The sequence below is a fragment of the Pongo pygmaeus genome, chromosome 20 (genome assembly GCF_028885625.2).
Source record: "Pongo pygmaeus isolate AG05252 chromosome 20, NHGRI_mPonPyg2-v2.0_pri, whole genome shotgun sequence".
Lineage (NCBI taxonomy): Eukaryota > Metazoa > Chordata > Mammalia > Primates > Hominidae > Pongo > Pongo pygmaeus.
Window position 1 is genome coordinate 45917905 of NC_072393.2, and position 25351 is coordinate 45943255.

A 25351-nucleotide genomic window follows, 5' to 3' on the forward strand; every position below is an offset into this window, starting at 1 on the left:
GAGGCCAAGTAAAAAGACCCAGAATTTTGCTTCTTACAAGCTTAGAGATCTTGAGGAAGTCACTGAACCTCTGCGGGACCCACTTTCCTCATTCTTTAAATAGAAAGGCAGTGGGTTGTTTGTTTTTTGTTGATGTTGTTAATCGTGGCGATGGTTATTAACTTTTTTTTTTTTTTGAGACGGAGTCTTGCCCTGTCTTCCAGGCTGGAGTGCTGTGGCGTGATCTTGGCTCACTGCAACCTCCACCTCCCAGGTTCAAGCGATTCTCCTGCCTCAGCCTCCCGAGTAGCTGGGATGGATTACAGGCGCACACCACTACTCCCAGCCAATTTTTTTTTTTTTTTTTTTTTATAGTAGAGACGGGGTTTCTCCATGCTGGCCAGGCTGGTCACGAACTCCTGGCCTCGTGATCCGCTCGCCTCGGCCTCCCATAGCGCTGGGATTACAGGCGTGAGCCACCGCGCCCGGCCTGGTTGTTAATTTCTAAAACTGCCTTTCATTCTTGCTTTGCCATTTATAGCTCTGTAGCCTTGCACAAATGACTTCACTTCTCTATGAGTCATCTGTAAAATGGGGCTCTTTGTGAAGACTTAACGATACCACGTGTACAAAGCACTGAACACAACATGCACATTAAGCTCCCCGAAATTGAAACTCCTATAAAATAGGAATCGGGGATTCTCAAGAGCAGGAGTTCTGACTTCAGCAGAGGAACCCAGAGCTTGTGGGGAAAGCAGACGTGGCTGTGACATCCCCAGGGACACTAAACACATCCACCCAGCCCCATCTTCCCCGCAGAGTCCCGACCCCTAACTTACTCCAACCACCCGCCGACGCCCGCAGCCCGCTGTTTGGGGGCCGCCCCCTGCAGCGCCAGGTTCCCGCGCGGACTACAGTTCCCAGCGTGCATCTCGGTCGGAGGTCCGAGGGGCCGTCCTGCCTCAGGGACAGGGTCCAGGCTGCGTTCGCGGCTCCAGGCAGTCACAGTGATGCACTCAGCTCCTATTTTTCGCGTTGCTAATCGCGTCCGTTGCAGTCCACCCCATCCTGGGCCGCGGCCCCCGCAGGGTCTGTGAGGAGCGCTTCCCCCCGCCCCGGGCGCCCGCCACGCCGCATCCGAAGGAGGGGCGGAGGCCGGGCTCATCTCTCCGGGAGGACTCCTTCGGCTTCGTGGGGTGTCATGTCCACTGCGGCCCGAGGCTGGTCGCGGGGCTCTGCGGGAGGGCGCTGAGAGCCGGGCTCTGAGGCCGCACGGCCGGAGACTACAATTCCCAGGCGGCACCGCGGCGGCGGCACCGCCCACACGTCACTCGGGCCCCACCGGCGGCCCGGGGAAGCAGCACGGGCGGGGGGCAGGGGCTGGGGCCGACCAGGAGGCCGGTGCCAAGGATGGGGGCCGCCCAGCTGCCCCGCGCGTGAGGAGGCCGAGGGGCGCGCCACCCCGGCCCGGGGCGGCCGCCCCAGGGGCCCCGCACCCCCGCCCGGCCCGGCAGTCGTGGCCCGGGATGCGGAGCCGGGGGCCGCCGGTGGAGCTGCGCGGGGTGAGCGGCGCGGGGAACGGGGACTGCCTGCCGCCCTCGCCCTCGTCCCCCACCGGCGGACCCCGGCGGGCATTCGAGAGCCGCGCGGCCAGGCCCTCTTAACCCTCTGCCGTTTGGGGGGCACGGGTGAACCTGCTGCCCCACTCCCACCCCGCCCCGCCCCGCCCGGACAGCCAAATCGGAAGGGACGAGCCTGCCCTTTGAAAGGGGTTTTTTTCTTGCTCCTGCGGAGGGCGCCCCAGCCATGGCCCTCAGGAGCTCCCTAGACCCCGCAGGGACTGCCCTCCATCCCGGCCGCCGGGGCCCGCCTTCTGCATCCCGCGGGCAGCCTGTGTGAAGCGGCCTCCCGCAGCCCCCGGCCCCTCCCCCATGGAGGAGGAGGAGGGGGCGGTGGCCAAGGAGTGGGGCACGACCCCCGCGGGGCCCGTCTGGACCGCAGTGTTCGACTACGAGGCGGCGGGCGACGAGGAGCTGACCCTGCGGAGGGGCGATCGCGTCCAGGTGCTTTCCCAAGACTGTGCGGTGTCCGGCGACGAGGGCTGGTGGACCGGGCAGCTCCCCAGCGGCCGCGTGGGCGTCTTCCCCAGCAACTACGTGGCCCCCGGCGCCCCCGCTGCACCCGCGGGCCTCCAGCTGCCCCAGGAGATCCCCTTCCACGAGCTGCAGCTAGAGGAGATCATCGGTGTGGGGGGCTTTGGCAAGGTCTATCGGGCCCTGTGGCGTGGCGAGGAGGTGGCAGTCAAGGCCGCCCGGCTGGACCCTGAGAAGGACCCGGCAGTGACAGCGGAGCAGGTGTGCCAGGAAGCCCGGCTCTTTGGAGCCCTGCAGCACCCCAACATAATTGCCCTTAGGGGCGCCTGCCTCAACCCACCACACCTCTGCCTAGTGATGGAGTATGCCCGGGGTGGCGCACTGAGCAGGGTGCTGGCAGGTCGCCGGGTGCCACCTCACGTGCTGGTCAACTGGGCTGTGCAGGTGGCCCGGGGCATGAACTACCTACACAATGATGCCCCTGTGCCCATCATCCACCGGGACCTCAAGTCCATCAACAGTAAGTGGTGTCCTCTCCCCAAAATTCCTTCCACAGAACCTCTCAAGGCCAGGCCTAGGTGGCGGGAAACAGGGTGAGGGACACCAGATGACACTGTGCCTGGAGTGAGAAGGGGCAGCAGTATGATACCTTCAGGGTGAAGGTGAGGTAGGCCTTGCCCGCCTTAAGGGAGAAAAAGGAGGCTCAGAAAGGTTGAAGGACTTACCTGCCTCCCAGGCTGCAGAGTCACAATCGCTCAATAAACATGTATCCATGAACACCTGCGTTCCCTGCATGAACAGGACAGATGCAGTGCCTGCCTTCAAGGTGCTCGCCATCCAGCCATGCTGCCAGAGTCCACCAGGCAGAGACAAAAAGAGCCTACCCCGTCTGGAGTCAGTGTCTCTCAACCCCAGCACTATTGGCACTTGAGGCTGGATTATTGTTGTAGGGGCTCTCCTGTGAATTGTGAGTTGCTTAGCGGCATCTTTAGCCTCGTCCCACTAGATGCCATTCCCTGCCCCCATCCCCAGCTATGACAACCAAAAGTGTCTCCAGGCATTGCAAATGTCCCCTGGGGGGCAGAATCACCCCCAGTTGAGAACCATTTCCTGTCTTCATAGGCCAAGCTGGCCAAGGCAAACTGGAAAAGATGAGGGAGGAATTAAATGGATGTGGCTTATATAAAAGCTTCCAGGCTGCCTGACAGGTTCTCCAAAGTTGATTGGTTGGTTGAATAAATAATGGAGCCAGGTAGAAGGGAACATTCTACAAGACTCATTTCTAGATCGAAGAGCTTCATGTGGTGTCAGCAAGTATTAATTGAGCACCTATTAAGCAGGAGCCCAACTGGGACTAAGACAGCCATGGTTTCTGCCCTGAGGGTACTCACAGGCTAGCAATTTCATTCATTCATTCCACAGATATTTCCAGAGTGCTGTGTGCCAGACCCTTTCCCAGGGATACAGCAAGAAAAAAAATCTTACATTCCTGGCTCTCCCATTCGTGCTGTGCCCCATCTCACTCCCTTTCATTTCTTCATCCATTTGTTCATTCTTCCATTTGGTATTTACCAGGCCAGATCATGTGCTAAGCAAAGGCATCAGCAGTGGAGAAGGCCAGCATGTCCCCGGCCCTCACGTCACTCACAGTTAAGCCCTAAAATGTGAAGGTGCCCCCTTTGCTCTCAACACCCACATCTCATCTACTCCTGATTTCTGTCACTTCTACATCTTGAAATTTACTTTAATCCATCCCACTATTTTTAGGAATATATTGCTATTCCCCCACCCATAGCAATTGTAAGCCCCTAGAATAGAGGGACTGCATCTTCCTTGCCTCCCAAGCCTGACATTTGTATATCAACAGAAAGCTTGGCTGGGTGCGGTGGCTCACGCCTGTAATCCCAGCACTTTGGGAGGCCGAGGTGGGTGGATCACCTGAGGTCAGGAGTTCGAGACCAGCCTGACCAATAAGGTGAAACCCCTTCTCTACTAAAAATACAAAAATTAGCTGGGCATGGTGGCATGCACCTGCAATCCCAGCTACTCAGGCTGAGGCAGAAGAATCACTTGAAACCAGGAGGTGGAAGTTGCAGTGAGCCGAGATCGCTCCACTGCACTCCAGCCTGGGTGACAGAGCAAGATTCCATCACAAAAAAAAAAAAAGAGCTAACACATGACCACGATGTGCCAGGGCTGGTGCCGTGTCTGGGGAACTGATGCTTATGCCCCAGCACCTCTGAAATGTTGGGTAAATGGAGGCAGGGCCACCCAGCATGCTCCTGTTGAAGGCTGGGGCTCCTCGGCCCTTCCTCACCCCTGCTGATTGACAGCACGCCCCACACCCCGAGGTTTTTTGTAGCCAATGCTATTTGGCCAAAGGGTCAGTGGGCCTCTTATGGCCAGGGCTTCCTCCTGGGGTGATGGGTCTGCTCTGTGCCAGAAACAGAGGACACAGCACCTCCACAGCACTGCTTCCCCACTCATCCTACCCTAAGGAGCGCCTCATCTGCCATCATTCATTCATTGGTTCATTCCACCAGTAATTCTTAAGTGCCTACTCTGTACTAAGCACTGTCCTCAGCCCTGGGATTACAGAAGTGAACAAGGCAAGATTTCCCCCTCCCCCAGCTATGGAATTTATATTCTGGTGAACAGGAATAAATGATGGATAGATGGATACCAAAATTTCAGAGAGTGTCAGGGGCTCTCAGTGGACTAAGGCAAAGGCTGGAGCAGAGGGTTCTCTTTATTTAGATTGGGTGGTCAGGGAAGGCAACATTTGAGCAGAGACCTGAACAAAGGGGACCCAGCCTTACAAAGATCTGGGGAAGGGGAACAGTGGGGCACATGTCCTGAGGTGGGAGTGAGTGTGGCTCATTGGAGAACAGCAAGACCAGAACAGCAGGCATTGAGGCAGAGATGGGAGGAAGTAGGATCAGAAAGGCTGGCAGGAGCCAGATCACATAGGACCTTGGGGGCCATGGTGAGGACTTGGGGTATTTTATTTGATGTAGTGGAAGCCATTAGAGGATTTGAAGCAGGGAGTGACAGGATTACATACAGATTTTGAAGGGGGACTGACTTAGGCCCAGCCTGGGAAATACAGAAATAAAGCATAAAACCATGAGATGTTCCCTCTGTCACAGGGTTTCGATACAAACAGGAGAGGTGGGGACCTAAGAAGGGAAAACTTCTGCAGAGGTGGAGTCACAGACTAGGAATTTACAGTGGGGGCTTCCAGGAGGAGGTGACAATAAAGCCGGGCCTTTTTTTTTTTTTTTTTTTTTTTTGAGACAGAGTCATCTCACTCTAAGACCCAGGCTGGAGTGCAGTAGCGTGATCACAGCTCACTGAACCTTCCGCCTCCTGGGTTCAAGTGATTCTTCCACCTCAACTTTCCAAGTAGCCAGGGCTACAGGCGTGCGCCACCACGTCTGGCTAATTTTTGTATTTGTAGTAGAGACGGCGGTCTCGCCATGTTGGCCAGGCTGGTCTTGAACTCCTGACCTCAGGTGATCCACCTGCCTTGGCCTCCCAAAGTGCTAGGATTACAGGCATGAGCCACCGCGTCCAGTCTGAAGCTGGACTTTAAAGGATGGGCAGGATTATCAACTGTGTGACCCTGGGTGATTTGCCAATCTCTGCCACCTTCAGTTCCTTCATCTGCCAAATGGGCATGATAGTAGAACTACCTTACTATTATTATTATGACTGGGAAGTAGCCAGGAATGGCAAAAGAGAAAGGTGGAGAAATTCGGAACAATTATGGCAATATCACACACTAATAACAACAGCTAACACTTTTAAAGGCCCTATTGCTTCAGGCAATAAATTTTTACTATAATGCTAGAAGGTAAATTCTGTTACCAGCCCCATTTAACAGAGGAGAAGTCTCAATGTGAAGATTCAAGTAAACTGTACAAGGTTATGCAGCTAGGAAGAAGCAGGGCTGAGATTCAACCCCAGGCAGTACACTGTATACTTTGGGGCCTCTGTGTGATAGAAGGTAGTAAAATATCCCAGCAGTTAAGAGATTGGGCTCTGATGACAAAACTAATTCAAGCCTTTGTCCTGCCATTTTCTAACCATGTGACCTCTTGGACAAGTGACTTCTGAGTCTCTGTTAGCTAGTCAAGAAAAATGGGTTGTGGCTGGGTGCAGTGGTTTACTCTTGTAGTCCCAGCACTTTGGGAGTCCAAGGCTGGAGGATTGTTTAAGCCCAGAAGTTTGAGGCTACAGCAAGCCATAATCACATCACTACACTCCAGTCTGAGTGACAGAAAAAGACCCTGTCTCTTTATTTGTTTTCATTGAGATGGAGTCTCGCTCTGTCATCCAGGCTGGAGTGCAGTGGTGCAATCTCGGCTCACTGCAACCTCTGCCTCCTGGGTTCAAGTGATCCTCTCGCCAAAGCCTCTCAAGTAGCTGGGACTACAGGCACCCGCCACCACACCCAGCTAATTTTTGTATTTTTAGTAGAGACAGGTTTCACTATGTTGGCCAGGCTGTTCTCGGACTCCTGACCTCAAGTGATCCACCTGCCTTGGCCTCCCAAAGTGCTGGGATTACAGGTGTGAGCCACTGCTCCTGGCCAACCCTGCCTCTTAAAAAAAAAAAAAAAAAATGGCTGGGGGGGTCATTCGTGAGTCAATTCATATAGAGAGCTTAGCACAGTATAAACACTAGCCATGTACAAACACTAGCCATGATCCTCATCGCTATTAGTGACAACCCAGGTAGAAAGTAAGCTGGAACCAACCAGTATGTTTAGGGAATACTTCAGTCAGATTTTGTCACAGTAACGCTATGTAATAAGCTACCCCCAAAACTCAGCATCTTAAAACAACCATTGTGTATTACTGCTCCTGCATTTGTGGACCAGCTGGAGGGTAAACTGATGGAGGCTGGGCTCAGCTGGAGAGGCTTTGCTCCAAGTAGCTCTCATCTTCTTGGACAAGCAGGCTAGCTGAGGCATGTTGTCATGGTGATGACACAAGTGCAAGAGGGCCAGCAGACATGCGAGGCCTGGGCTTGGAATTGGCACCCTGTCATTCTTAGCCAAAGCAAGTCATACGGCTGAGCCAGAGTCAGGGTGCACTCTGCCTTTGTTTTTTGTTTTTGTTTTTGTTTTTGTTTTTTCGGAGACAGAGTCTCACTCTGTCACCCAGGCTGGAGGGCAGCGGCGCGATCTCGGCTCACTGCAACCTCCACCTCCCAGGTTGAAGTGATTCTCATGCCTCAGCCTTCCGAGTAGCTGGGATTACAGGTGAGCACCATGATGCCTGGCTAATTTTTGTATTTTTAGTAGAGACGGGGTTTCACCATGTTGGCCAGGCTGGTCTCGAACTCCTGACCTCAAGTGATCCGCCCACCTCGGCCTCCCAAAGTGCTGGGATTACAGGTGTGAGCCACCGCACCCGGCAATACTCTGCCTCTTTAGCAGAAAGAATGGCAAAGTGTCATGGCAGAGTGCAGACACAGGAAGGGGTAGGATTGGGACCCTGACTGCAGTGTGCCACAGGGGTGATAGACACGAGGGGGAAGCCACGTTCCTCCCTTCTGCCCCAGGTTTGCAGTTCCTGCTTCCAGGGTAGCTGGGAACTCAAGGCCTGGAGAACCAAGGCCTGGGCTGTTGTTTCTTTTTTTTTTTTGAGACAAGGTCTCACTCTATTGCCTGGGCTGGAGTGCAATGGCAAGACCATGGCTCACTGCAACCTCAACCTCCCAGGCTCAAGTGATCCTCCCAACTTAGCCTCCCAAGTAGCTGGGACTGTAGGCACGCACCACCACACCCAGGTATTTAAAAAAAATTTTTGTAGAGATGGGGTCTTGCCATGTTGCACAGGCTGGTCTTGAACTCCTGGGCTCAAGTGACCTGCTTCAGCCTTGGCTGTTGGTTCTTGACCATTCATGGAGCTCCCCAAAGCCCAAGACAGAGTCAGAATGGCAGAGGACACAGGAGGAGCTCCCTACTCCCTCATGGGAGCCTGGGACAGGGATTAGACCTGGGCAGAGGGGCTCATGGATGTTCCAGGCCAGGAAAGGACCTGCCACAGAGTGGGGCAGCCTGAGGCAGTGAGAGGGGAGACGTGTTTCTAGCTGAGGCAGCGGGCCAGAACACTTGGGTCTGCAGCACGGCAGGTCTGGGGTGACCCACCTTTCTTCCCACCCCACAGTCCTGATCCTGGAGGCCATCGAGAACCACAACCTCGCAGACACGGTGCTCAAGATCACGGACTTTGGCCTCGCCCGCGAGTGGCACAAGACCACCAAGATGAGCGCTGCGGGGACCTACGCCTGGATGGCGCCGGAGGTTATCCGTCTCTCCCTCTTCTCCAAAAGCAGTGATGTCTGGAGGTGCTGAAAGGCGCGGCCGGGATGGCCTCTGCGGAGTGAGGGAGGGAGGAGGGGGTGAGGGCAGAGTGGGAGGGAGGGTCTCCTGCTGAAGCCAGGATCTCAGTCTGACAAAGGGACCTGCTGGCAAGGTCAGGCCACCAGACAAGTGCCAGTTACCTGTTCAGCTAGCACAAATGGCAACTAGGGGGCACATTGGGTTAGAATAAAAAATTTATAAGATCTAGAGACAAGGCTGGGCGCGGTGGCTCACACCTGTAATCCCAGCACTTTGGGAGGCCAGGGTGGGTGGATCACTTGAGGTCAGGAGTTTGAGACCAGCCTGACCAACATGGTGAAACCCCATCTCTACTAAAAATACTAAAATTACCTGGGCGTGGTGGCAGATGCCTGTTGTCCCAGCTACTCGGGAGACTGAGGCAGGAGAATCACTTGAGCTCTGGAGGCAGAGGTTGCAGTGAGCTGGGATCAGCCACTGCACTCCAGCCTGGGTGACAGAGCGAGACTCTGTCTCCAAAAAAAGAAAAAATTTTAAAAAGCGTAGAGACAGCATGTGCATGCCAGCACTGAAAGCCCCCTCAGACACTAGCCCGTGCACCGTCCCATCTGTCAGATGGGAAAATGATGAATTCACTCATTCATTCCTTCATCTAACTGCACCGGGTTCTAGGGATATAGCAGAGAAGAAAAATAGACGCAATCCCTGCCCTCAGGAATAGTAAGTCAGTCAACATACAAGAAGCTCTTTTTTATAAAGCTGTTTTTTAAGAAAATTATAATTTTTAAAGACAAGTACACCAGAAAAAAGTGTTAGTACAAAGTGCGAGGAGGCTGAGAGGAAGGCACTTTGAGGGCTGGAACACTACTTTTGGGAATGCTTCTCTGAGCAATCTGAGAAATGATACTTCATCTGAGTTCCAAGTGGCAAAAAGGAACCAGCCACGAAAAGTTTGGAGGAAGAAGGAGGTGCTGAGGTGAGCATGGTGTGTCCCAGAAACAGCAACGAAGCCCATGTGGCTGCCACTGTGCAGGCAAGGAAGAGAGAAGTAGGAAATTATGTAGGAGAGGGAGCTGGAAGGCCCTGTGGGGGAGGGAGTGGCCTTCAGGTTTTATTCTAATGAAGTAGGAAGCCATGAGGAGCCATGTCTGGATAGAGTGGTAGCTCACACCTATAATCCCAGTAGTTTGGGAGGCCAAGGTGGGAGGATCACTTGAGGCCAGGAATTTGAGACCAGCCTGGTCAACATAGTGAGACCCCATCTGTATGAAAAAGATATTTTTAAATTAATTTTTATAAAATGAAGTAAATAAAAACTCCTTTGGAGGCCGGGTGTGGTGGCTCACGCCTGTAATCCCAGCACTTTGGGAGGCCGAGGTGGGTGGATCCCTTGACACCAGGAGTTTGAGACCAGCCTGGCCAACATGATGAACTCCCATCTCTACTAAAAATACAAAAATTCGGCCAGGCGCGGTGACTCACACCTGTAATCCTGGCACTTTGGTAGGCCGAGGTGGGTGGTTCACTTGAGGCCAGGAGTTCAGGACTAGCCTGGCCAACATGGTGAAACCCCATCTCTACTAAAAATACAAAAATTAGCCAGGCATGGTGTTGGGTGCCTGTAGTCCCAGCGACTCGGGACGCGGAGGCAGGGGAATCGCTTGACCGCAGGAGGCGGAGGTTGAGATGGCGCCATTGCACTCCAGCCTGGGTAACAGAGCGAGACTCCATCTAAAAAAAAATATTTAAAAATAAAAGCTCCTTTGACTGTTAGGTAGAGACGGCCAATGATGGGTCTGTTGCTGTCACCAGTGAGAGTTGATGGTGGCCATGGAGACTTTCAACCCAGGACCTTCTGCTTGGTTGGAGCCAAACCTGGGTCTCCCCATTTACTGTTCCCGTCAATTCCCAGCTGAGGCTCCAGATTGTCCAAGCAGCAAATTAATGGGTATGGGACGGAGACAGATCAGACAGGAAGTCTCCAGCTCAGCCTAGAGCAGAGCAGCCCTTTGGGAGAATTTCCAATTGGCTGTACATCAGGCGTTCATTTGTGCTACCTTTTTTGTTGTTGTTTTTTTGGGACAGAGTCTCACTCTGCCGCCCAGGCTGGAGTGCAATGGCACAATCTCGGCTCACTGCAACCTCCTCCTCCCAGATTCAAGCGATTCTCGTGCCTCAGCCTCCCGAGTAGCTGAGATTATAGGCATGCACTGGCTAATTTTTATATTTTTAGTGGAGACAGGGTTTCACCATGTTGGCCAAGCTGGTCTTGAACTCCTGACCTCAGGTGATCCGCCTGCCTCAGCCTCCCAGAGTGCTGGGATTACAGGCATGAGTCACTGCGCCCGGCCGGGCAGGCTAATTCTTTCTGGTGTGGTCCTGTCCTGTAGTTACCAGGATGCAGGATATCCACACCTCCCAGCCACAAACTTCAGTAACATTCCCAGTCATTATTACAATCACAATACCCCCATAGGTTTCCAAGGACATGGGAGAGAGGGGAGGATCATGCTACCCTCCAGTTATAAACCACTGTTTTTCCCCCACCTTGTGTGGTCTCCATTCACAAGTTTACTTCATGATCCAAAATGACTGCTTGAGCTCCAGCTTTTTTTTTTTTTTTTTTTTTTTTGAGACGGAGTCTTGCTCTGTCGCCCAGGCTGGAGTGCAGTGGCACGATCTCGGCTCACTGCAACCTCTGCCTCCTGGGTTCAAGCAATTATCTTGCCTCAGCCTCCCAAGTAGCTGGGACTACAGGCACATGCCACCAGGCCCAGCTAATTTTTGTATTTATTTATTTATTAATTTTTTAATTTTCAGTAGAGATGGGGTTTCACCATACTGGCCAGGATAGCCTTGATCTCTTGACCTCGTGATTTGCCCACCTGGGCCTCCTAAAGTGCTGGGATTACAGGCGTCAGCCACCGCACCCAGCTTTTTTTTTTTTTTTTTTTTTAACAGGGTCTTGCTCTGTCACCCAGGCTGGAGTGCAGTGATGCCATCACAAATCATTGCAGCCTCAACCTCCTGGGCTCAAGCGATCCTCCCACCTCAGCCTCTCTAGTAGCTGGGACTACAGGCATGCCACCACACCAGGCTAATTTTTTGTAGAGACAAGGTCTCACTTTGTTTCCTAGGCTGGTCTCGATCTCTTGGGCTCAAGAGGTCCTCTTGTCTTGGCCTCCCAAAGTGCTGAGATTACAGGTGTGAGCCAGTGTGCCTAGCTCCAGACTCTAGCTTTTTTTTTTTTTTTTTTTTAATTTTAAGTTCTGGGATACATGTGCAGAACGTGCAGGGTTTGTTACATAGGTATACATGTGCCATGGTAGTTTGCTGCACCCATCAACCCATCATCTAGGTTTTAAGCCCTGCGTGCGTTAGGTATTTGCCTAATGCTCTCCCTCCCTTTGCCCCCCAGCCCCCAGGCTCCAGGTTTTATGTCTACATTCCAACCACAGGAAGGGGTAAAGAGGAAAAAGGCACCGCTTCTTTTTTTTTTTTGAGACGTAGTCTCACTCTGTCGTCCAGGCTGGAGTTCAGTGGCGCGATCTCGGCTTACTGCAAGCTCCACCTCCTGGGTTCACGCCATTCTCCTGCCTCAGCCTCCCGAGTAGCTGGGACTACAGGCGCCCGCCACCACGCCCGACTAATTTTTTGTAGTTTTAGTAGAGACGGGATTTCACCGTGTTAGCCAGGATGGTCTCGATCTCCTGACCTCGTGATCCGCCTGCCTCGGCCTCCCAAAGTGCTGGGATTACAGGCGTGAGCCACTGTGCCCGGCCTCATTTTCTTACCTATGTTGTGTTTTTGTTCCTGTGCTCCTGTGCCTGTCTGCTGTGCTGAGCTGCAGATGTGTCCTGCCGCAGCTTTGCAGGACAGGGATAAGTTAAGACATGAAGCAAGAAGCTTTGCCTGTCAGGCTGCCCTTGGCATGACTAGAGTGTATGTGGGGATTTTCACCTCTTATTTTGGGGTCCATTCTGTTCCTTCTTTGAACAATAGTCTTTACAGGATAGGGTGTTTGGGGATGGATTTCATCTTATTTTAGATATAAATAATATAAAATTAACCCACTATAAATTTATTTTTCATTTAAAAAAATTTTTAAAAGACAGGCTCTCACTCTCCCACGCAGGCTGGAGTGCGGTGGTATAGTCATAGCTCACTGCAGCCTTGAACTCTTGGGCTCAAGCCATCATCCCACCTCACACTCTTTCCCGGCCGGGCACCCCTTCTTTTTATGGCTACTTCCTAGAAGCTAGTTGCCTACTACGCCCCCTCCTACATCCCATGTACCAGAACTGTGGTCATGTGGACATGCTTAGCTGCCAAGGAGAATGGAAAATTCATGCAGGCAGCATGTGGCCAGCTCAATTCACCAGCACTGTCACTGAAGAATCGGAGGCTGTCGGCTGCATGGGGGCAGTGATTGTGTCTTTCTCTTCCCAATGTCTAAAATGGTGCTTGGCACACAGTAGGCACTTAATAAGTATACGCTGAATGGGCCGGGCACAGTGGCTCATGCCTGTAATCCCAGCACTTTGGGAGGCCAAAGCGGGTGGATCACCTGAGGTCAGGAGTTGGAGACCAGCCTGACCAACATGGTGAAACCCCATCTCTACTAAAAATACACAAATTAGCTGGGCTGGTGGTACGCACCTGTAATCCCAGCTACTTGGGAGGCTGAGGCACAAGAATCACTTGAACCCAAGAGGCAGAGGTTGCAGGGAGCCGAGATCATGCCACTGCACTCCAGCCTGGGTGACAGAGACTTTGTCTCAAAAAAAAAAAAAGGATATGTTGAATGAATGCATGAGTGGATAGTGGGGGAGACCAGGGATCTACTCCAGGATAAACACCACACAGAATGGCCATCAGGATCTGGGAGGATGTAGAGTTTGCAGAGGAAGATACCCTTGCAGGGACCACAGCACAGTGACGCACGCTCTGGTACCGTGGAGCCACTGAGGGCACTGTCGTGGGCAGCAGGCAGACCTGAGTCCAAGTGTGGCTCCACCACTCACTAGCTGTGTGACCTCAGGCAAGCCCCTTACCTCTCTGAGCCTGTACCTGCTCATCAGATAAAGCAGGGGTCATACCAAATCCTTCTGCCTTACAGGGCTGTTGTGAGGATTACCGAGTGCCTAGCACAATGCCTGGCCTGCAGTAAGTGCTTTATAAATGTTAAATAGTGTTAACTGGTTTTTAGAGGTAAGTGCTGAGTGTTTTGGGGAAACATAGAGGAGGGGCCTCTAACCTAGCTTTGGAGGCTGCAGAATCAAGGAAGGCTTCCTGACAGAGGGGGCAACCTGTGTTGAGACTTGAGGGACAAATAGTTACACAAGGGAAGAGTGTTCTCCACAAAGGGAACAGCATGTCTGAAGGCCAGAGGTTAGAAAGAACAGGGCCTGTTCAGTATTCAGTGTGGCTGCAAGATGAAGTTGGGGTTAGAATGGGCTGAGAGTGTTTGGAAGTGAGGCTGCAGGGGTCATCAAAGGCCAGGGCTAAGAAGGATGGATTTAGGTGGTGTGCAGTGGCTCATGCCTATAATCCCAGCACTTTGGGAAGCCGAGGCAGGAGGATCACTTGAGCCCAGGAGTTTGAGACCAGCCTGGGCAACATAGTGAGACCTCCATCTCTACAAAAATAAAAATAAGAAGGATGGATTTGGCCAGTAGGAACACGGGACCTGAAGATTTTCAGGCAGAGGAGAGGGAAGAGAGGCCGAGCAAAGCAGAGACATCGGAGAGCCAAACCCACCCCATCTATTGGAGAACAAGGCCATGGAGGTCAAAGCAAGTTCTTGTGACCTCATTGGCCGGGGGTGGGTGTTGGGGTGAGGGCGGCCCTGCATGGGACCAAGGGCAGGGCTGGGTATAGGTGAGGATTGGGGTGGGCTGCGACATCACCCCTCCCTCTCCCCTGCCTGCAGCTTCGGGGTGCTGCTGTGGGAGCTGCTGACGGGGGAGGTCCCCTACCGTGAGATCGACGCCTTGGCCGTGGCGTATGGCGTGGCTATGAATAAGCTGACGCTGCCCATTCCCTCCACGTGCCCCGAGCCCTTTGCCCGCCTCCTGGAGGGTGAGCCGGGGCCCCGTGATGAGGGTAGGCTCAGCTTGGAGTGGCAGGGACCTGTGGGCCCAGACCTCGCCCCTTCACACCCATCCATACCAGTGGGCCCGGGAGTGAGGGAGAAGGGGCTGGAACCCACTGGACTCTAAACAGCCTCCCCATGGTTGGCTCCATCCCCCACATCCCAACCCTTGTTTGGGCCACGCCCAGAGCTCTCAGGACAACCTGTTAGGACTCCTTGGCCCTGGGATTCCACCGTGATCCTGATTCCCCCACCAGCCCCTCCTTGGGGTGCAGGTCCCGGGGTTTCTCTCCCAGCGTTTCACTGAGTGGAACTGGCCAGGAGCTTGGCTTTGAATCCCTTCCCCTCAGCTCTATAGCATCTGTTTGTCTGCCATCCCCAGAAATTCTGCCTTCCTCTGAGCAGGCTGAGTCCCCAGAGCATGACCACTGACACCTCCACGCCCCACCACTGTCCTTCCTCCTCCCACCCCAGAATGCTGGGACCCAGACCCCCATGGGCGGCCAGATTTTGGCAGCATCTTGAAGCGGCTTGAAGTCATCGAACAGTCAGCCCTGTTCCAGATGCCACTGGAGTCCTTCCACTCGCTGCAGGAAGACTGGAAGCTGGAGATTCAGCACATGTTTGATGACCTTCGGACCAAGGAGAAGGTGAAGGCAGGGGGCAAGGTGGGAAAGATGGAGCAAGACCCCTGAGTTCTGATGCCTTGGGCTGCTCAGAGACCCCTCCCCTGAACCCCAGCCTTTGGGTCCATGCAGGGTCAAGGGAGCCTTTTTTGCATATTAAGAAAAGACAGCCTCCTGTTGGTGGATTAATAAGAAAAAGGCACCCTGTACTGAAGTACTTACAGGTGACACTGCATGATGACTGGGGTTGGCTTTAAAATACTACAGCAGAAACGAAGAAAGGGCAAGAGGAGAGAAGGATGGGGATACAAGATTCGCAAAGCATAGGTAATTGTTGAAATTGGATGATGGGTACAGGGGGGTGCACTGTTCTCTGCTTTTGTGGGTGTTTGAAGTTTTCTAAATTGAAGAGTTAAGAAAGAGAAAAAAAAAGGTACCCCTTTCTTTGGGCTAACACAGTTCCCTGCCCTGGCACCCAGCTTGGCTAGCAAAGCATGAGTCGGGTGGTGAAACCAATGTGCCCCACAGCAAGGTACCCTTGTGTGAGGCACCAACCAGACGCAGCAGCCCTGGGTCCCTCCCCAAGAAGCAGAGCAGCTAAGCCCCTCCCCCCAGCCACCGCCTCTCCTTCCCAGGAGCTTCGGAGCCGTGAGGAGGAGCTGCTGCGGGCGGCGCAGGAGCAGCGCTTCCAGGAAGAGCAGCTGCGGCGGCGGGAGCAGGAGCTGGCAGAACGCGAGATGGACATCGTGGAACGGGAGCTGCACCTGCTCATGTGCCAGCTGAGCCAGGAGAAGCCCCGGGTCCGCAAGCGCAAGGGCAACTTCAAGCGCAGCCGCCTGCTCAAGCTGCGGGAAGGCGGCAGCCACATCAGCCTGCCCTCTGGTACCCACCCGTGACCCCAGAGCGCCCCCGAGAGGCTGCTGGGAGCAGCCCTGACCTAGGATTTATCTCTTCCTTTTCTTTTTCAACTTGTTTTTATTGCTAAATATATCGCACATAGTCAGTGATCAGCCCAGTGCAGTGGCGAGCACTTGTAGTCCCAGCCTACTCAGGAGGCCAAGGGGGGAGGATCACTTGAGGCCAGGAGTTTGAGACCAGCCTGGGCAACATAGACCCCATATTTACCAAAAAAAAAATTTTTTTTTAATTAGCTGGGCATGTTGGCATGCACTTATAGTCCGAGCTACTGGGGAGGCTGAGGTGGGAGGATCATTTGAGTCCAGGAGTTCGAGGCTGCAGTGAGCTGTAATTGCACCACTGCACTCCAGTCTGGGCAGCAGAGCAAGACCCTATCTCTAAAGGGAAGAAAAAGAAAAAAAGAAAATGACCAAAAACCTGTACAGCTAAATGAGTTACTCTAGTCATCTCCATGAAAGCAGAGAGAACCTCACAGCCATCCCAAGTGCTTTCCACCTGCCCCTCCAGACAACCTCACACCATCCCCTGAGAGTAACATCTGTCTTGACACTTAGGACAGTCACTTCTGAACTTTCTTTTTCATTTTATCTCTCTTTAAAAATATCTTTTAATCTGGCCATGTGCAGTGGCTCACGCCTGTAATCCCAGCACTTTGGGAGGCCAAAGTGGGTGGATCACTTGAGGCCAGGAGTTCTAGAGCAGCCTGGCCAACATGGTGAAATCCCGCCTCTACTAAAAATACAAAATTAGCTGGGTGTGGTGGTGCACACGCCTGTAATCCCAGTTACTTAGGAGGCTGAGGCACAAGAATCGCTTGAACCTGGAAAGCAGAGGTTGCAGTGAGCCGAGATCGCGCCACTGTACTCCAGTCTGGGTGATAGAGTGAGACTCTGTCACAAAATATATAATTAACATATACATATATATGCTGATATTTGACCATTTTTTTTACCTACAAGAACAGAAGTTTCACATGGATCAAGACTTAATCAGATTCAGATTCAGGTTTGATTTTTTTTTTCCCCACACTGCTTCCCAGGTAATGCATTCAGGAGGGAGGCACGTAGTGTCTGCTTGTCTCTTTCTGTGATGTTACAAGCCAGAAAGCTGTGCCTTAAGCAGCAGTGGCCAGTGGAAACATAATAAAAGATATGTGTATAATTTTAAATTTTCTAGTAAGCTACACATAAAAGCAAAAAGAATAAGAGATGTCAATTTTAATATTTTTATTAGGCCAGGTGCGGTGGCTCACGCCTGTAATCCCAGCACTTTGGGAGGCTGAAGCGGGCAGATCACCTGAGGTCAGGAGTTTGAGACCAGCCTGACCAACATGGAGAAACCCCATCTCTACTAAAACTACAAAATTAGCCGGGCATGGTGGCGGGCGACTGTAATACCAGCTACTCAGAAGGCTGAGGCAGGAGAATTGCTTGAACCCAGGCGGCAGAGGTTTCAGTGAACCAAGATCACGCCATTGCACTCCAGCCTGGGCGACAAGATCGAAACTCCATCTCAAAAAATATATATTTTTTATTTAGCCCAATATATCCATGCAATCAATACAAAATAATTGTGAGATATTTTACCTTCTTTTTTCACACTAAATCTTTGAAATCCGGATGTATTTTATATTTATGGCACATCTAAATTTGGACAGTAAATTTTCATTAAAAAAATTTTTTTTTCTGAGATGGGGTCTTGCTATATTGCCCAGGGTGGTCTTGAACTCCTGGGCTCAGGCAGCCCTTCCACTCTGGCCTCCCAAAGTGCTGGGATTACAGGTGTGAGCTATTATACCTGGCCCATCAAAAACATTGGATCTGTATTTAAATTTCATAAAAGTTAGAGTTGAAAAAATACATACACATACCCAAATTGTTCCAAACATGCTTAAATGTTTCCAATAACCAAATGGAGTACCTGTTTTTTGTTGTTTGTTTGTTTGTTTGTTTTGAGATGGAGTCTCACTCTGTCACCCAGGCTGGAGTGCAGTGGCGCGATCTCAGCTCACTGCAAGCTCTGCCTCCCAGGTTCATGCCATTCTCCTGCCTCAGCCTCCTAAATAGCTGGGACTACAGGCGCCCACCACCACGCCCAGCTCATATATATATATATATATATATATATATATTTTTTTTTTTTTTGTATTTTTAGTAGAGACAGGGTTTCACTGTGTTAGCCAGGATGGTGTTGATATCCTGACCTCGTGATCCGCCCGCCTCGGCCTCCCAAAGTGCTGGGATTACAGGCGTGAGCCACCGCGCCCAGCCCCCATACCTGTTTTTAAAATTTAAACTTAAATTACGGTAATTACAATAAAATAAAGAGTTGGCTGGGCATGGTGGCTCATACCTGTAATCCCAGAACTTTGGGAGGCGGATGCTAGAGGATTGCTCAAGGCCAAGAGTTCAAGACTAGCCTGGGCACCACAGTGAGAACTCATCTTTTATATATATATATATACGGTTTAAAAATTAGATAAATAAAGGTTAAACTCCAATTCCCCCATTGCACAAGCCACATTTCAAGGTGCTCAGTTGCTACACGTAGCTACTGGCGGCCATATTGGACACTGAGGCCTAGGTCCTTGATCCACTAGAGCTCTTGTGCTTGTGCTTATTAAACCACAGTTCCATTGCTGAGCCTCACCCCAACTTGCTGATTCAGGGAGGGCCCAAGAATTTGCATTGCCAAGAAATTTTCAGCTGATGGTGATGCTGCTGTTTTGGGACCCACACTCTGAGAACCACTGCATTAAGGAATGAAAAATGGTGGTGTTCCCATTCTAGAATTCCTTCTCTACTTCTACAGAGGAAAATTCCCTTTGGTAATCCCTGGAACCATTTGCTTAGGAAAGCTTCTCTTTCTTTCTGCAGGCTTTGAGCATAAGATCACAGTCCAGGCCTCTCCAACTCTGGATAAGCGGAAAGGATCCGATGGGGCCAGCCCCCCTGCAAGCCCCAGTATCATCCCCCGGCTGAGGGCCATTCGCCGTGAGTATCTCTCAAGGCCCTGACCAGTCAGTCAGTGAACAAACATTTTTGAGCATGATGTTTATACCTGGCACCAAGCCAGAGTAACAACAAGAAAGAAGACAGACAAGGCCCTTTTCCTCATTCTTATCACGGGAAACAGATAGTAAACAAATAAGTCAGTAAGCATGATAATTTCTTTTTTTTTTTTTTTTTTTTTTGAGACAGACAGAATCTCGCTCTGTCTCCCAGGCTGGAGTGCAGTGGTGCGATCTTGGCTCACTGCAACCTCCGCCTCCTGGGTTCCAGAGATTCTCCTGCCTCAGCCTCCCGAGTAGCTGTGGTTACAGTCACACACAACCACGCCTGCCTAATTTTTTGTATTTTTAATAGAGATGGGGGTTTCACCATGTTGGCCAGGCTGGTATCGAACTCCTGACCTCAAGTGATCCACCCACCTCAGCCTCGCAAAGTGCTGGGATTACAGCCATGAGCCACCATGCCCAGGCGCAGGATAATTTCTAGTAGTGATAAGTTCTTTAAAGGAGCTCAGGGAAGGGAATAAAAGAGGAGATGTGTTAGTCAGAGTTCTTCAGTGAAACAGAATCAACAGCATATGTTTAGATATATAGAAAGAGATGTATTGGCTGGGCACAGTGACTCATACCCGTAATCCCAGCACTTTGGGAGGATGAAGTGGGAGGATTGCTTGAGCCTAGGAGTTCGACACCAGCCTGGGCAACAAAGCCAGACCCCATCTCTACTTAAAAACAAAAGAAATAGATGTATTATGAGGGATTGGCACATGCGATTATGGAGGCTGGGAAGTCCTGCAATCTGCCTTCTGCAAGCCAGAGGCCTGGGAAAGCCAGTGATGTAGTTCCAAATCAAGTCCAAAGACCTGGCCCAGCACAGTGGCTCACGCCTGTAATCCCAACACTTCGGGAGACCAAGGCAGGCGGATCATCTGAGGTCAAGAGTTCAAGACCAGCCTGGCCAACATGGTAAAACCCAGTCTCTACTAAAAATGCAAAAATTAGCTAGGCATGGTGGTGCGTGCCTGTAATCCCAGCTACTCGGGAGATTGAGGCAGGAGAATCACTTGAACCTGGGAGGCGGAGGTTGCAGTGAGCCGAGATCGTGCCACTGCACTCCAGCCCGGGCGACAGAGTGAGACTGTCTCAAAAAAAAAAAAATTGTCCAAAGACCTGAGAACCTGAGTACCACTGTCCAGTGTCTCAGGGCAGGAGTAGATGGATATCCACGCTCATGCAGAGAGCAAACTCACCCTTCCTCTGCCTTCCTAGACAAAAAGAGCTAACTCTCTTTTGTTCTATCTGGGCCCTCAGTAGATTGGATGGTGCCCACCCACATTGGCGAGGATGATCTCTCTTTACTCGGTCCACTGATTGAAATGCTAATCTTCCAGAAACACCCTCACAGAAATCATGTTTAACCAGCTACCTAGGCGTCCTTTGGCCCAGTCAAGTTGACACATAAAATTACCCATCACAGAAGGGTTGCGATTTTACATGTGGAAGCCCTATGGGAGGAGGTGAGGTTTGAGCAGGGACCTTCGTGCTAAGCAGTGAGACAGGCTGAGACCTCAGGGAAGCATGCCGCTGGCGGAGGGAGCAGCGAAGGCAAAAACTGGAGGGGGGAACAGCATGGGCTGCTTGTTAGCCCGCTTGGCTGGAGCAGAGTGAATGGGAGGAGGACATAGGTTTTGTGATCAAGGAGTTCTCAGGGGTCAGATCAGGCAGGGCCCTGAGAGCAGGATAAGAGTCTGGATTTTCCTTTTTTTTTTTTTTTTTTTTTTTTTTTTTTAATTTTCATTTGATAGCTTTGGTATGGATTTTTTTGTTTTTAATTTTTGTTTTGAGTTCTGGGGTACGTGTGCGGGATGTGCAGGTTTGTTACATAGGTAAACGTGTGCCATGGTGATTTGCTGCACCCATCAACCCATCACCTAAGTAGTAAGCCCATGCATTAGCTATTTTTCTTAATATTCTCCCTCCCCCCACCCTACCCCCCAACAGGCCCCAGCATCCGTTGTTCCCCTCCCTGTGTCCATGTGATCTATTTGTTCAGCTCTCACTTATAAGTGAGAACATGCAGTGTTTGGCTTTCTGTTCCTGCGTTAGTTTGCTGAGGATAATGGCTTCCAGCTCCATCCATGTCCCTGCAAAGGACATGATCTCGTTCCTTTTTATGGCTGCATAGTATTCCATGGTGAGACAGGCTCTCGCTCTGTCTCCCAGGCTGGAGTGCAATGGCGCGATGTCAACTCACTGCAACCTCCGCCTCCCGGGTTCAAGCGATTCTCTCGCCTCAGCCTCCCAAGTAGCTGGGACCATAGGCGTGCACCACCATGCCTGGCTAATTTTTGTATTTTTAGTAGGAATGGGGTTTTCACCATGTTGGCCAGGCTGGTCTCCAACTCCTGACCTCAAGTGATTCTTCTGCCTGGGCCTCCCAAAGTGCTGGGATTCCAGGCAAGAGCCACCACACCTGGCCTGGTATGGCTTTTCTTTTAACCGCCCTGGGGCAGCCCCCAGAGCCATGTGAGCAAGGCACTGAGGGAATCAAATTGACCTTTTTCCCTCTGGCTGATGTAAGAAATAAAGGTGGAGAAAGCAGTGAGATGATGGAGGCCAGGCCAGGGTTGGGGACTTGGAAGGGACAGATGTCCACAGTCGGGGCTATATGGCAGAGACACGGTCATCGGAGTTTCCTGATAGGTTGAAGGGTGAAAGGCTAACTCCCAAGTTCCAGCCCCTCATTCACCCCAGCACTGTCCCCACCCACAGCCCCCCTGCCCTCTGTCTGGGCACCTGCTTTGTACCAGGCCCAGGAGGTCAGTCCTGCAGGGGACACAGAGACAAATACCCATACCATGGCAGCAAACACTGGCACCAGATAGGTCCAGAGCATTGCAGGGACAGAGATGAAGGCAGCTGACCCCCAGGGAACTAACTACCCAGAGCTGGAGACCAGAAGTGCAGGCAGCCCGCCGGAATGAATGGTGAAGGGTTAGGCTGTGAAGAGCAGGGGAGGCTGGAGGAGTTGGCAGGGAGCCGCTTATGGCCTTCAGTGCCAGGCAGAGGAGCTGGAACTTTGTCCTGACAGCAGTAGGGAGCCACGGGGGGATTTATAGCAAGGAGGGTCACGACTGGAGTTCAAAAGAGCCCTTGGACTCCCAGGCAGAGGGTGGGCCTGAGCTGGGGGCACTGGAGGCTGGGAGCCCAGTGGGGACAGACCCTCCACCCAGTAACCTAGTGGCTTCTCTGGACCCAGTGACTCCCGTGGACTGTGGTGGCAGCAGCAGTGGCAGCAGCAGTGGAGGAAGTGGGACATGGAGCCGCGGTGGGCCCCCAAAGAAGGAAGAACTGGTCGGGGGCAAGAAGAAGGGCCGAACGTGGGGGCCCAGCTCCACCCTGCAGAAGGAGCGGGTGGGAGGAGAGGAGAGGTGAGGTGTGGCGTGGTGATGCCCACCCTGTGCCCAAGCCCCAGCTCCCAGGCTCCAGGCCACAGGACTGAGGTCTCCATCTCTCCCTGGACCCCGCAGGCTGAAGGGGCTGGGGGAAGGAAGCAAACAGTGGTCATCAAGTGCCCCCAACCTGGGCAAGTCCCCCAAACACACACCCATCGCCCCTGGCTTCGCCAGCCTCAATGAGATGGGTAAGAGCCTGGGTTCTTGTAAGGGGGTGAGGGTTCTCAGGCCAAAGGGGTGAGCCTCCTGGGGCTGAGGGAAGAGACCAGGTTTCACTGGGCCAGTGAGTGGAAGGCCTTCCTGGGAAGGGAGATGGTGGCCCCTGGGGCGTGGGGGGTCATTTCCAGGGGCAGGGACCACCCTTCTCTGAGGCTTCTCCGGGAGACAGATTCAAGAGCGATGCTCGTGGGTCTTGGTCTTGCTGTTGGAGGGGTCATCGGGGGCTGTCCCTTGGCACAAGTCCCCGTGGGGCCCTGGCCAGCCCTGCAGCGGAGTGATGGCCCTCTCCGGTTGCAGAGGAGTTCGCGGAGGCAGAGGATGGAGGCAGCAGCGTGCCCCCTTCCCCCTACTCGACCCCGTCCTACCTCTCAGTACCACTGCCTGCCGAGCCCTCCCCGGGGGCGCGGGCGCCATGGGAGCCGACGCCGTCCGCGCCCCCCGCTCGGTGGGGACACGGCGCCCGGCGGCGCTGCGACCTGGCGCTGCTAGGCTGCGCCACGCTGCTGGGGGCTGTGGGCCTGGGAGCCGACGTGGCCGAGGCGCGCGCGGCCGACGGCGAGGAGCAACGGCGCTGGCTCGACGGCCTCTTCTTTCCCCGCGCCGGCCGCTTCCCGCGGGGCCTCAGCCCGCCCGCGCGTCCCCACGGCCGCCGCGACGACGTGGGCCCCGGCCTGGGCCTGGCGCCCTCGGCCACCCTCGTGTCGCTGTCGTCCGTGTCCGACTGCAACTCCACGCGTTCACTGCTGCGCTCTGACAGTGACGAGGCCGCGCCGGCCGCGCCCTCCCCACCACCCTCCCCGCCCGCGCCCACGCCCACGCCCTCGCCCAGCACCAACCCCCTGGTGGACCTGGAGCTGGAGAGCTTCAAGAAGGACCCCCGCCAGTCGCTCACGCCCACCCACGTCACGGCTGCCTGCGCTGTGAGCCGCGGGCACCGGCGGACGCCATCGGACGGGGCGCTGGGGCAGCGGGGGCCGCCCGAGCCCACCGGCCATGGCCCTGGTGAGTGAGGCGCCCCGCGCCCAGGTCACAGAAAACCCCTTCTTTCCTCCTCTGCCAGGGTCGCAAGTCCAGCCCAGCCACGACCCCTCAGGCAGCCACCTCCTGCTGCTTGTGGAGGAGGGAGGGTCTGTGTCCCTTTACCGCTCACTCCTGGAGGCATTGGGGGTCTCCAGGGGACAGAGACACAGGTGGCAAACTGATGCCTATAAGGCCAGGCAGGTGCCTGTAGCAGTGGTGACCAGCATGACCATCGCCAATTCTTACACAGCCTAGACACTGTTCTCCTGCATCTGTTAACTGGGTGGGAGATGCGGCCATAGCAGTGCTATTAAGTACCCACGTCAGGCACTGCGCTGCTTGTTTTAAGTTATCGTTATTTTATTTGCTCCTCACCTACGTAGTGAGGCGCCATTTTTATCCCCCTTCAGAGATAAGCCATGCCTGAGGTCTGTGCCTGAGCTTAGCCCATTGCAGGAGAGTCGGGAAGACCAGGGCTTTGGCCCCAGGGGCTGCTGCTAAGCAGCAGCTCCAGAAGGTTGAGGAACATGCCAGGGTCCACCCGGAGGAGCAAGCAGCTGGGAGTGGTCCCAGTCTAGGTCAAGGTCCCAGCACTGCCACACTACAGATGGGAATTGGATGCAGCAAGATCCATGGATTTCTCGAGAGAAACCAGAACTTGTGCTTTTCATGTAAAAGCTCTGGGCTTTTTAATGCCACCCTCTGCCCCACCCCACTCACCTCCTCTGAACCTCTCTTACCAGGCCCTCGTGACCTTCTGGACTTCCCCCGCCTGCCCGACCCCCAGGCCCTGTTCCCAGCCCGCCGCCGGCCCCCTGAGTTCCCAGGCCGCCCCACCACCCTGACCTTTGCCCCGAGACCTCGGCCGGCTGCCAGTCGCCCCCGCTTGGACCCCTGGAAACTGGTCTCCTTCGGCCGGACACTCACCATCTCGCCTCCCAGCAGGCCAGACACTCCAGAGAGCCCTGGGCCCCCCAGCATGCAGCCCACACTGCTGGACATGGACATGGAGGGGCAGAACCAAGACAGCACAGTGCCCCTGTGCGGGGCCCACGGCTCCCACTAAGGCCTGCCCACCACCGCCCGCCTGGGCAGCCATGAATGTAGCGCCCCAGGCCCCGCCCCAGCCCGCCATGCCACAAGGCGGGGGAGGCCCTGGGCAGGATGTTCACTCTATTTATTGGGGAAGGAGGGAGGGGGGGACACTTAACTTATTCCTTTGTACCCCAGGGGGTGGAGCCCTGTGCCCGCCCTGCACTGGGGGGAGGGTGGGCAGGGATACTCAGGGACAGGGCATCATGGGGGATTTGGCACAAAATGGAGCATTAAAGGTAACCCCTGCCCCCTACCGCACTTGACTGTGTTCCTTTTTCCTTTTTTTTTTTTTTTTTTTTTTTGGAGACAGAGTCTTGCTCTGTTGCCCAGGCTGGAGTGCAGTGGCACCATCTCAGCTCACTGCAACCTCCGCCTCCTGGGTTCAAGTGATTCTGCTGCCTCAGCCTCATGAGTAGCTGGGACTACAGGCTCCCGCCACCACGCACGGATAATTTTTGTATTTTTGGTAGAAACAGGGTTTCACCAT

The 25351-nt window shown here is 53.5% G+C and overlaps 1 protein-coding gene across 2 annotated transcripts; it reads left to right on the plus strand.

The window, feature by feature from the left end:
• Positions 1–1535: 1535 nt before the first annotated feature.
• Positions 1536–25119, plus strand: MAP3K10 (mitogen-activated protein kinase kinase kinase 10). 2 transcript variants are annotated; one of them, XM_054462755.2, is made up of 10 exons: positions 1536–2592; positions 8252–8432; positions 14360–14532; positions 14996–15171; positions 15783–16029; positions 18942–19058; positions 22335–22506; positions 22606–22718; positions 23047–23751; positions 24513–25119. In XM_054462755.2, exons 1-10 carry the CDS (start codon positions 1911–1913, stop codon positions 24833–24835), a joined length of 2889 nt encoding a protein of 962 aa, XP_054318730.1. In that variant the 5' UTR covers positions 1536–1910; the 3' UTR covers positions 24836–25119. The 2 variants fall into 2 exon arrangements, with proteins under 2 accessions (XP_054318730.1, XP_054318731.1); XM_054462756.2 differs by having other exon boundaries at positions 14360–14508; positions 24513–25117.
• Positions 25120–25351: the final 232 nt, after the last annotated feature.

Bases quoted from the DNA above. Each gene is read 5' to 3' on its own strand.
- MAP3K10 (XM_054462755.2), top strand. From the start codon at position 1,911: ATGGAGGAGGAGGAGGGGGCGGTGGCCAAGGAGTGGGGCACGACCCCC. The intron at 2,593-8,251 runs GTAAGTGGTGTC...CCCACCCCACAG, and splicing joins GGACCTCAAGTCCATCAACA to TCCTGATCCTGGAGGCCATC. The intron at 14,533-14,995 runs GTAGGCTCAGCT...CTCCCACCCCAG, and splicing joins GCCGGGGCCCCGTGATGAGG to AATGCTGGGACCCAGACCCC.